This window comes from Micromys minutus (genome assembly GCF_963924665.1).
Source record: "Micromys minutus genome assembly, chromosome: 3".
NCBI classification, from domain to species: Eukaryota; Metazoa; Chordata; class Mammalia; order Rodentia; family Muridae; genus Micromys; species Micromys minutus.
This window is the reverse complement of record NC_137972.1, coordinates 55,491,158-55,503,379: the sequence shown is the minus strand read 5'-3', so window position 1 is coordinate 55,503,379 and position 12,222 is coordinate 55,491,158. Positions and strand designations below refer to the sequence as shown.

The window sequence follows — 12,222 nt, the reverse complement described above, 5'->3', positions numbered from 1 at the left end:
CTCTAAGAAGGTGTAGCTTAGCCCAGAAAAGGCCTTGGAGGTGGGGCGAAGCTTTCCCGGGAGGCGTGGCCGTCAGTAGGCAAGCCTTCTCCGTGGGTCGCGCGGTCGGGGGGCGTGGCCCCGTAGCTGTCCGGTGTGCCCGCGGCCAGTGCGCAGCGTTCTCAAGTTCTCAGCGGCTTTGCCGGAGTTGTCCCCTAGGCGGTCGCTCGCGTCCCGGTTTCTCAGCAGGCCCGGTTCGGCCGGGAGCGACAACGAAGCCCTGGAGAAGCCACCGTCTCCGCCACCGCCTCCTCGGGCGCAGACCTCGCCTGGGCAGGGGAAGGTTGGAGTTGTCCCCAACCGCCGCCTGGGTGCTGTGCGTGGCGGCCTCATGTCGTCGCCACCCGGCCGCCGTGCCCGCATGTCGTCCCCCGGGACCAGCCGTCCGTCCACTGAGGCCCGCGAGGAGGTGCGCCGCCGCCTGCGGGACCTCATCGAAGGGAACAGGGTGATGATCTTCAGCAAGAGTTACTGTCCACACAGCACGCGGGTAGGCGGGGCCGGCCGTAGCTGAGCTCCGGGGCGGGGCCTGATGGGCAGGGTCTAAGGAATCTCGGTGGGTGGAGGGAAGGGTGAGGGTGGACGGGGCACAGAGGAGCGTGGATGAAGGGGCTGGGTCAGTTCTGCGAGCGGGATCCGGGGACTGATCCGGGGTCTGTGCACTTTCAGTGCGAAGACTGCGCTCAGTAGTTAGCACCTGGTGGGTAGGGTCTGAGCAAGGTTGGTGGGTGGGGCGAAGCAGAGGTCTGTGGAGGGTGCCTGGTGGGCTTAACTGGAGTGGGGTCTGGCCAGGGGAGCTTTCTCAGGCATAGTTGCCTACCTGCTCTGGCTCACTAAAGGGTCCCAGGCGGTAGCCACTTAGGGAAACATTTGCCTTCCAGCCTGACATGGGCTTTAGCTTATCAAAAAAAAAAAAAAAAAAAAAAAAAAAAAAAAAAAAAAAAAAAAAAGACAACCAAAAAAATTATTCAAAACCAACATTTAAAATTGTTGTCTTACTAAAATAGAAGCGCAAGAGATGGCGAGGTTCGTCAAAGCTGGATCCAGATCCCACTTGTTAACTTATTTGACTCCTTGACCAGGTTTCAGAACTAGCCCGGGGTTTGTGTCCCACTTGTAAGATGAAGGTTGAGGAGGCTGTATGAACCGTGGAAGTCGTGGCTAGTTTAATCTCTGCTGCACACGCTGTAATTTGGAGCTGGGTGGGCATTCAGCATCGTTTTCATGTTATCAGTTAAACATGCTCTTATAGAGACAAACCTTTGAAGGAAGATGGGGCTGTTCAGTATCTTGATGTTTACTTAACATAGGGAGAAAGTTGAAACAATAAGGTCAGGTGTGTAACTGGGTGGGAGCAAGACCCTGGCTTCCATTTCTAGCACAATTTAAAAGGAAAAAAATGTTGAGGCAGAAGGATCATACATTCAGGGCCAGCCTGGGCTCCTATTAAGAGTCTCATCCCAAGAAACAGAATGAAATGGTGCCAGCTCTAGGACCCAAGTTCCTCCCCCAGAACGCATAACAAATGATGGTGGAGTGGAGTGTACTTTACCTCAGTGTATAGAAGGCAGAGACCGGTAAGTCCAGACTGTCCAACCTGTATGCGTCAGGCCAATAAGAGAAGTTATTGAAAAGAAGGTAGACAGACAGATAATCTTTTGGGAGTGACAGCTGAGGTTGTTTCTCTGGCTTCTGGCAAGTGCGCCTGTGTGCAAAGATACACACAGACACAGTCACACACATTAAAAAAAATACGTATTCATTTTAAAAACTAATAAAATGTCTCTAGCAGCATGGAGACTGCAGAATGTTTCCTCCCTCCCCCCAGGGTTAGCCACATTCTTTACTCTTCTCTGAGTTACTTGTTCCTGCCCATCACTAACGGCGGCACTCTGTTCGCTCTGGCCTGCGTGGGCCTTATATGAGCAGAGTCACATGATTTATGCTGTTCCCTCGGCAGGTTTGCTTGGAGACTCATGCATGTTAGGACCTGTGGCTATGTCTCACTACCTCTCACTGCCGTCATGTTCCCTAGGCTAACATGAACTCCAAGTAATTCTCCTGCCTCAGTCCCTCAAGTGTGGGGATTACAGGGATGATCTAACACAACTGGCTGAATATTTTGATCTTAAAAGCAACATGGACTGATGCCTCTCCATGGACACATCTGGAGGCACACCCCTGGACAACTTACCTCATGCTGATTGCTTCTGAGCCACAGTTGATCTTTGCCAAAAAATGCCCTGAAGTGATGGGTGTCTTTCATTGATTCATGGAGTCAGTCACCAAGGCAGGGCGTTTTCAAGTACTTAGGCTAATTCGGCTTCTGCTGGTGAGTGTGTCCCATTCTGGCTTTCCAGCCTTGCCGACAGCTGCTGTGATCCCCTTTGCAGTTCTGGTAGATAATGCTCTTCACTGAAATTTGCATCTCCCTAATGAAGCCCATGTGTTATGGCTCCCTTGAGGAGTCTTTCTCTTGTTTTTGCTGATTTGTAGGTTTTTAAAAATATGTATTATAAATACTAATCTCCTGGTTATATGTTGGGAAATCTTACAGACTCTCGTGATTGGACCTTTTGGTAACCGAGGTTTGTGAGTGTCTCTCTACTTCCTTTCACAGTGTGTGGCTTTCAAGTCTTATTTAGGACCCTTGCTTTAGCCTCTGCAGTCACGAACACATTCTGTGTTTTGTAGTCTGATTCCCACACTGTTCTCGTTAACCCACGGGGAGCTGCTGTTGGTGAAGCACACTTACACTGGGGACTCTGTCCTCTCTACCGGCTGGATCTTCATATGTGCTGCTGTCTTTCTTGTGGTGTGTGTTGGTTTATAGTGGGAAATAAAACATTTCCTGAGGTAGGACCTCTTACAGCCCCAACTGGCCTTGAAATCTCTAGCCTTTCCTGCTTCTCTTTGGACGATAGGTCTTCCAGTTTGTTCCTGGGTATGTCTTTTGGTAGCCATTCACTGGCTGATTTTGTGGCAGTTTGTTCATGGACCTATTAAATGCATCACCCACAATCCATTGTGGTTTCCACATATGGCCCCTACAGAATCAGGAAGAAAGATTTGTCCCTTTATTAAAGTGGTTATGCTGTTTGACAAGCATTAGTTACTGGGTACTTAGCATCGTAGAGACATGAACACAGATGGATCTCGCCCTCATGAACTCAGAATAGCTGAGTTGTTACCAGCCAGCTCTCATGTACAGAAAAGAGAGCTTGTGACAGTAAAGGCTGTAGCAATGAGGGACAAAACAGTAGCTACTTGAGATGATCTTCACAGGCTAAGGAAAGGACAGGTGGGCTCTTCCTCCTAGGGTAAAGAGGAGGTCTGCTAGTGATATAGTAACTGATGGAAGCAACGAAAGGAGAGAGAAAAAGGAAGGAAGTGTGGCCCAATAGAAGGAGTAAGGAAGGAAACCAGGGTAGGGGTTCCTTAGAAATGGCTGAGATTTAACTTCAAAAGTTTTTAAGTGTCTCACGATGTTTTACCGTAAACGTGGGCTTAAGAATATGGTAAAAAAAATGTTACCCCAGAGCTGCAAGGATCTGACCAGACCACCACACAAAGCCTGGTAAACTGTGGGGCAGCTGGATTTACAGGTAAGTTGTAGTTAAAGGATATGTGGAGGACAGCTCAAACTAAACTAGAGCAAATGCCTTGACATTTTAAAACACATTTGTCACATCAATAGAGTACAGGCCAGTGACATTAGGTGTGGGAAGTGGAGGAAGCCTTGAATAGGTGAACTTCTGGGTGAATGTTTGCTGTTGATAGCCATGTCAAGAGCTCCAAGGCCTGAAACCAATGGAAAAATGGCAAAGCCTTCCCAGGCTATGCTCAGGGAAATGACAAGCCTTCCCTCCTGTCGGAGCATTAAAGTAGATAGCACGCACATAAAATGTCCATCAGAGCTTCCTACCCTCTTTTACAGCCTTGAAGGTTGCTCTCCTCTGGAGACTATTCCTACTAAGATTATCTGACCCTCTTTTCTTGATGCAGCTGTATGCAGCAATCCTGCTTGTCACTTGTTACCTCCCACTTACAACTCCATGTGACAGAATGCTTGGGGAGAGAGAGGATGCTGAGGTTTCTCCATCTGAGGCTCCAGAGCACCATTTCTGTGTATCAGAGTGTTTGTCTGTTCTTCACTCCCCTGAGTCAGGTTCAAGACCTCAGCAATTAGAAAGAGTCACATAGCTGGCCACCATTATAAGTCTATCTCCAGAACTTTCAGTCTGAAATTCTAAACCCATCAACCAACACTCTCTGAGCCCTCACAAAGCACCTCACCAAAAGATGAGTTTGATCACTCCACGTGCCAAATATATAAGTGACATCATTCAGTGTGTTTGGCCTTTTGCTTCTGGGTTGTTTTGCTTAGGGTAATATCTGCAAGGCTTGTCCATCTTCTAATGCGAGCTGGAATTTTCTTTGTTCTTAAGGGTAAATAATGAGCCATTGTGTGCACACATGTACTTTGCCCATCAACGCAGGCACCAGTTGACACTTGCCTTGCTTTTGGCTGTTGTGAGTGATGCTTAATAAACATGAGAGAACAAGGGCCTGTTACAGAGACACTTTAATTGCATTTTTTCTGAGGAATTGTCCTTTCAATGGTGGCTTCCCTCACTCACTGGCAGATTAGCTTGTCTCTCTAATGCAGTGGTCCTCAACCTCTCTGGAGGGGATAGGGAAAGACCCTTCCACATGGGTTGCCTAAGACTTTTTGAAAACAGATATATTTATATCATGATTCAGAACAGTAGCAAAATTAGTTATGAAGTAGCAACCAAAATAAAGCTATGATTGGGGGTCACTGCAATACAAAGAACTGTATTAAAGGGTCACAGCATCAGGAAGGTTGAGAACCACTGCTCTAAAGGCTGTTGTTGCCTTTGCTATTTCTTGCTTGCTCATCTCCATTGCCTTTGAGCTGGAGCTGCCCCATGGGTTGTTTCAAAAGAAGTCACCCTGGTTCTCTCTGCTATTGTGGCCTGCCTCTTCCCTTGCATCATGTTCTTGAGAGATGGGGACAGTGACCTAATTTTCAACAAGTGACACCTAGCTTCATGAGCAGTGTTCTTAATGGGCCTATAGCCTCTGTTCACCTTGGCTTACCTTTTCTTCCGGTAACTTGTCCTTACACAGATAGCATGACCTGGTATTTTCCACCAGCTACCCGTGTAGAGCCTTAGGGTTGAGTGGAGGAAGGGAGCCCCTGTTTCAAAGCTTCTGTGACTCAGAGCTTGGGTGGAGCTGAGGGGTGCTGGTGACCTGCCATTTAAGGAGGTACTATTTTAGGCCCACACTCATTTGAGGTATAGTTTCTGCCAGAGAGGAAGGAACAGGTCGAGGCACCAGGACTGCAGCCTCTGCTTTTCCTGAGGCTTTAGAAAAATTTTCTAGAATAAATGTTCATTTGCTCTTAGGTGATTTTCAAAACTTGATAGGGTTACTCTTAGATAATTACCATGGTTAAATATATGTCACCAGGCCTCAGAGCCTCTTGGTTTTATCTCAGGGGTGGAGGGAAGTGAAGGGTGGTATCACAGAATGGCAGCTGCTGTCAGGAGAACTGGAGTAGACAAAGCTGATGGCAGCAAGAACACACAAGCTGGAGTTACTGTTGGGAACTAGAAAGTAAAACAGTTCAGCAGAGAGAACTAAGACTTACCCGTGGCTGGCATTGGGCGTGAGGTGGGAGAATAATGTGACCTGGAAGATGTCTGGAAGGCATGTGTTCAGGTGAAACCTAGCCAGAGCTCTGCACAGTGGCTATGGTGCAGATTCAACACTCTGGGTGATGCCCACACTTTGGTCTCTCAGTTCTAAGTGGCCAGACTCTGGGGCGTTTTCCTGGGCAGCTGGTAAACAGGCAGAAGTTAAACGTTGACCATGCTCCTGATTCCTGGTCCAGAGGGTGGAGCTTGTGTCTTTCTGGTTCATTGTCGCATCATGGACTTGGCACAGTGGTTGACTGGTCCTCGGTGCTTCGTGGCTGATTTAGCTGGATGGACTTAATGGCTGTTGAGAGGAAGCAATGAAGAGGAAGTGATACAGTTGAAGAGGATGTGCACTGAGGCATAGCACCCATAAAAGAATGCCAGGAGCCTGTCTTGTGCCAGAAGAGAGATTTGGGCAGGAAAGTTGACTAGGAGTCATAAGGAGGCAAAAAGAGAAGTAGAGGTGGCAGACTGGGATAGCCTGGGGATCTATATGGAGGGAAATCTGAGAAAACTGTTGGCCACAACCTATGTCCCTAAAGAAAACCCATGTCGGACATCTCTTATCACCATATGTGACTCGGGTATCTAAAAAGCTGCTGAACATTTTGGGAGCATGAAGCTCACAGGGTCTCTCTTACAGGTTAAGGAACTCTTTTCGTCCTTGGGAGTGGATTATAACATTCTGGAACTGGATCAAGTTGGTGAGTGGCGGTCAGTCCGTGCTGCTAGTTGTAGTGAGTGCCAACATGACTGCTCTTTCCCACGTACTTTGGTATACTGTTTGTTTTCACGTCTCTCTACCAAAGTAGTCCTTTTTGTTTGTATTCAACCACACAGACGATGAACCTTCAAAGGACAGACAGTTTAGTAAAGATTTTTCATGGTTGAGGCAGGCCATGGGAGGAGCTGTAGGCTGCTAACTCTAATAAAGTGTTCGAGGCATTGCATCTTTGCTGCCAGCTTTCTACAGACTAGACTAAATTGTCATAACAAAAGGGATCCACCCCATTTCCTGATTCATTACCCCTGGGGAAGAACATGTTACATTTTCAGCTTAGCTTTGAATCTTTGTCATCCATGGTGTGACAGTCACCGAATGCTTCACAGCTTCTGCTGTTTGCCAGAATTTGGGATATGATAGTGACCAGAATAAAGCTCAACTTTGCCATCTTGGCACCGTCTTATCATCAACCTTCCCGAAGAAAGTGAGGTGCTTCTGGTTTGAGTCTGCCCAGTTGCATTTTCCAAGATGGAGGGTGAATTGCAGACCACACTCATGAAAACTTTTTGATGTGATTGTAAGAAGTGTTTTCTTGGGGACGATTATGACAGGTTCTACTTGGGGTTTGTGTTCTTAAAGAACACTTATCCCTTGGTTGCAGCACAGCCATTGGGTGTGCAAAAGCTAACCCGGGTGCTTTGTTTTGAAAGGAATCTGTAGGTGGGCCTTTGGGTTTAAGGTATCCTCTGAAGGCATTGTTGTTTTCCCATCTCAAGTTGTTATTTCATAAAGTCACAAGCACTGGCTGTCACAGACTCGAACAGAAAATCAGTGAGCAGTGTGCGACTTGAGTTCGGCGAGGGGCCCTTTGTGGTATCTTCATATACTGTTTTCTTCCTCAGATGATGGGACCAGTGTTCAGGAAGTGCTGACAGAACTCAGTAACCAGAAAACGGTTCCCAACATTTTTGTGAATAAAGTGCACGTGGGTGGATGTGACAGAACTTTCCAGGTAACAATGTGGTCGTCAGACACGGCCCTCAATGGTTTGCTCACATTGTAAATTAGTCAGGGTCAAAGGGAAGTAGCAATGGAAAGGCACAGACACTGGTTATGGGATAATCCTGATGACTGCTAGGGAATGAGCTTTTCCACCAATAATGCCTGAGAAGTTATACAATGCTGACCACTAGGCACAGGAGGGCTGTTTTTAGCCTGAAGTTAGAGCAGTGGTAGCACTCATAGGACTGGGCCCACTACCACTTCTGTCTCTGTCTCTGACTCTGTCTCTGTCTCTCTGTCTCTCTGTCTCTCTGTCTCTGTCTCTGTCTCTGTCTCTCTCTCTCTCTCTCTCTCTGTGTGTGTGTGTGTGTGTGTAGCATCATGAGGCCTATGAGGGATTCAGGGGCTCATGAGCAGTTCATGACTCATGGGGTGTCTCATGAGGCCCCACCCCTTTGTAGAGATAGGATAAGCTGTTAATTAGCAGGAAGACAGTAGTCTAATGCAGTAATGTAGCTGACAGCAAGTTGCCCACTCTCCTATCAACAGCCCAATTAAAATGTATAAGTCCACCAAACGACACCTGGAACCATATCTTTGTTGTGCTGTATCTAAGGTGAATAGAGATTTGTTCTTATATCCCCAGGAAAAGTGACAGGTGGGTCACTAGTGCCAGGACAAGTCTTTTCCTCCTGACAGGGAGTGAAGCAGACTGCTTCCCAGCAAGAGTTGGTCAACACAAACATTGTTCTGCCAAGATTGCCAACACCGCATACAAAGCACATGGCTTTTGACTTAATTGTTACAATGCAGAAAATGCACAGGAGCCACTGTGGGAGGATGACAGATTAACACTGGGTGTTTACAGAACGTGGCTCAAGAGTAGAGTGGGTAGCTAGCATGTGTGAGGCCCGGAGCATGGTCTCCCCTTGATGTTTATTAAATAGGGTCCTTATTCTATGATTAGTTTTTCTTAAATTACAGTTGAGTTCTGTTTTAATCCCTTATGTATGTAAGCACAAGTAACCAGTGATTGACTAAGTACATATCTGAAATTTAATTAAGAATAATTTTTGGCTGGGAGGATTGTCACATTGACTGTTAATTTCTGATCCACATAATTATGCAGTAATAGCTCTGTTGTCCTGGAAGTGTCCCAATATGGCGTAGGCAATAAATACCAGCCCCTTAGCACTCGATCTTGCACCATCAGTCCCAAGCTTGAAGACGACGCCAGATGGATCTAGAATTGAGGAGGTGGATTTTCCTGAGTCACATACAATAAGAAGGCCAGGGTAGCTTCTCCTACGTTTTAAAAACCATCCCAGGCACCATTCCTCACTGGTCACATAGCTCCTTTGAATCCTGATGGTTATGTGCAAAGCACCTGGGCTGCTTCATGGGCAGGGCTCCCTCTTATCTGCTGCTTCCAAAGCAACAGGCATGAACACAGTGTTTCTGGGTCACTTACCCGGCCTCGGCCTATGGGCAGTTTCTCATCAAGGGGGTCAAATAGACAAGAGGCTCCAGAGCCTGTTCTATGGCCACTGGGAAAGAAACAGTGGGATGTATGTGGTGACAGACCCCACACCCCCCATAGTTGCTGGTGCGTAAGAGCCAGGTTTCAAAAGAAAGACTGAAAAGTGACACTTGATCATTTTACCATGGAAAGTGGCCTTGTTTGACACTGATGGCAAGCCCAGCCCTCTGCTAACCCAACACACGGTCAGCTATTAGAATATCTAGGTCACACTGAACACAAATGTGTGTGTATCCCTTGGCATAAATCATGATAAGTTTACATCCCCAACTTAAACGTTTGTTCCTGAGACTCCTCTTCTCCCCCTCCCCCCCTTTTGGTGCTAGGAACCAGACTTGGGACCTTATGCTCCCCCACTAAGCTAAATCTCCCCATTTTGAGTGATTTTTAAAAGAGATTTATTTTTAATTTTTAAGTGTGTGCATGAGAGAATGAGAGAGGGGGGATGGAGAGAGAATATATGCTTGTGTACCAGCAGGGGACTGAGATGTCAGCTCCCTGTGGGCCACCCATTGTGGGTACTAGGAACTGGACTTAGTTCCTCAGCTACAGCAGTCTGTGCTCTTGACAGATGAGCTCTCTCTCCAGCTCCAGATTTGTCTAGTCAAAGAATCCAAGCTAGTCGTAAATGGAGTCAGGTGGTATTCTGTCCCCTTTGGTGATCCACAGGCACATCAGAATGGTTTACTGCAGAAGCTCCTTCAGGACAACTCGGCTCATGACTACGATCTCATTGTCATCGGCGGGGGCTCTGGCGGCCTCTCTTGTGCCAAGGTGGGAGCGTGAGTGGCCCATCGTGACTTTTCAGAAGGTTAACTGTAATCGTGCAATCCACGATTTTATAGTAGCCGGTTCAAAGGGGGTTGGAGAAGGAGTATGGTGTCTGTCAAATTCAGATGTTCACTTAAGGGAGAAAAATCTGGGGGTGGGAAGGTGACATGACAGCTTTCTATGTGGTCGTTCTTGTAGGAAGCTGCCAACTTGGGAAAGAAGGTCATGGTGCTAGACTTCGTGGTCCCATCGCCTCAGGGCACGTCCTGGGGTAAGTTATTCTGCTGTCCTCTACTCTTAGAGGTAGCTTCTTTCCTGTCACCTCAGGCAATGCACCCCAGTGTCAGCAGGACAAGTTGTCCATGGGTGCCGTAAAGGAATATGCAGACAGTTCAGCTTTACAAAGAGAGATGTGGTATCGTGACCCAGCACCCACGATTCTGCCATAGATTTTGCATGCGTGTGCCAATGCTCTCTTAGTGCTGCAGGCACAGTACATATGCTGTGTGTGGCCTGGTCACTTTGTGATCCATCTCAGGCTCACAGCTGGGTGTGATGGCCGTATAGTGGCTGCCGTTGACAGTGTCCACCATTGTTGCTCTTTGGTTGCAGGAGCAGCACATGTCCCAGCCATGCACCTCTGCTATGTGCTGCAAGGCAGACTGTGCACCTTGCTGTGTGTGTGTGTGTGTGTGTGTGTGTGTGTGTGTGTGTGTGTGTGTATGTGTGTGTGTGAGTGTGTGTGTGTGTGTGTGTGTGTGTGTGTGTGTTTGCACAGGCACTCACGTGCATTTTCTCCCACTCTTCTCAATAAAACAGAGCATAGGGATTTTGTGTAGAATGTTCTTTCATGCTTCAAGTGCATTCTTTTGTCTCTAGTCTGCGTTGAGCCAGATGCCTGGTATCTGGTCATTTGTTACTCTGTTTTCCGGCTGTTTTGTTAGTTTGGAACAGGGGAGGGACGCTAGGCTCCTGGCTTTCTAGGCCTCATTGTCTGGAAAGCCGCACATGGTCAGTGCTGCTGGGTCCTGCCCTCCCTCTGGATCCCTGCCTCTTCTCATGGTCACAGCCCTTGGTAGCTCTGGGTACTGCTCTGTCCTTGCACACTCTTCTGTTTAAGTTGCATCATTGTTGCTCTCTGGACTCTGCACCCAGCCTGACTATGCTTTCTCGTTCCACCCAGAACCACGATAGGTAAAGAATGAAAAAAGCATTGTTTGAAATTCAAGCTAATTTAAAGCTTTAGTCTGGAATTCTCAGGGTGCAACAGTGCTTCCTGCTTGCTCCTTGACGTATTCAGGTGTCTACTCATAGATTTCCCCCTCCTTCTGCCTCTTCTCAGTTTTTCTCTTTCATCCAGAAATGATCCCACTAACCTGCACCCTGGAGAGAGCACAGCAGGGGGTTCCTTACTTGGGTCCTGCTAAGGGCACATAGATCTACCTGGCCGGCTTTGTGTAGGCAAGGAAAACAGTTGGCTCAAGTCCTATCATACAGCGTTTACCTCATTAACTGGGTGCGTCTCATTCTTTGAGCATCAGACACAAGTGAAAATCTGGATTCCATGTCCAGAGCTTTTCACAGAGTGCTGGATTTTCCCACATTACTGGATCGTCTTCACAGACTGCAAGTTAGAAAGTTGACTTACCCATTTGTGCCTCATTTGGAGGATGACAGTGGTCTCTGCCACCACTTGAGCTTATCTTTCTGCTTCTGGCATGTTTTAATAGCACTTCAGTGGATTGAGAAACCTCATGCGAGCATGCTTGCCACCTGGGAGACACTGTCATGTTGCTTTCTTTTCAGGCCTCGGCGGCACCTGTGTGAACGTAGGCTGTATCCCTAAGAAGCTGATGCACCAGGCAGCCCTCCTGGGGCATGCCCTACAAGATGCGAGGAAATATGGCTGGGAGTATAACCAGCAGGGTGAGCAGTGGCTGAACCAGGGCGGGAGGACCCCAGACAGTCTGAGTCCGTGGCTCTGCACTGGTTCTGACTTGTGCTCAGTCAGCATTCCTTAGGCTCATCCACTCTGCCCACCAGCTGCAGAGGCTGCAGCTTGGCTGCAGGCCTGGGACTTAGGCCTAGAAACAACCCTGAGCAAGCCAGACAGACCCTCAGCAGAAGGGGGGAAAGAGTGGTGGCCATTTTCAGACTTTTTTCAAGTGTGAAGAAAATAGAATGAAGGTTTGTTGTGATGTTGAATCTGGGATAAGAGTCTTGGCTGAGTCCCATTCCTGCTTGCTGTCTGGGCTCTGCCATGCAGGGTGATGACAACAGACCCTGCCCAGAGGCAGCAGCAACTCTGCAGAGTGCCTGTGGTGTATGAGGTGCCCCTCTGCCACATCAGAGGAGCACCAAGAAAAGCTTCGAGGACAAAGTAATCTTTTGATCTCTGTTATGTTAGCCACCCTTGC

The 12,222-nt window shown here is 47.8% G+C and overlaps 1 protein-coding gene across 2 annotated transcripts in view; it reads left to right on the top strand.

Annotated features, from left to right (window-relative positions):
* Nucleotides 1-355: 355 nt before the first annotated feature.
* TXNRD3 (thioredoxin reductase 3) overlaps nt 356-12,222 on the top strand; it is a 29,780-nt gene continuing 17,913 nt past the window's right edge. For both annotated transcript variants that reach the window (XM_080913925.1, XM_080913924.1), the window contains exons 1-6: nt 356-529; nt 6,412-6,472; nt 7,395-7,504; nt 9,704-9,808; nt 10,004-10,076; nt 11,612-11,731. In XM_080913925.1, the coding sequence (XP_080770051.1) occupies nt 371-529; nt 6,412-6,472; nt 7,395-7,504; nt 9,704-9,808; nt 10,004-10,076; nt 11,612-11,731 (628 nt within the window). In that variant the 5' untranslated portion in view covers nt 356-370. The remainder of the gene's footprint in view (nt 530-6,411; nt 6,473-7,394; nt 7,505-9,703; nt 9,809-10,003; nt 10,077-11,611; nt 11,732-12,222) is intronic.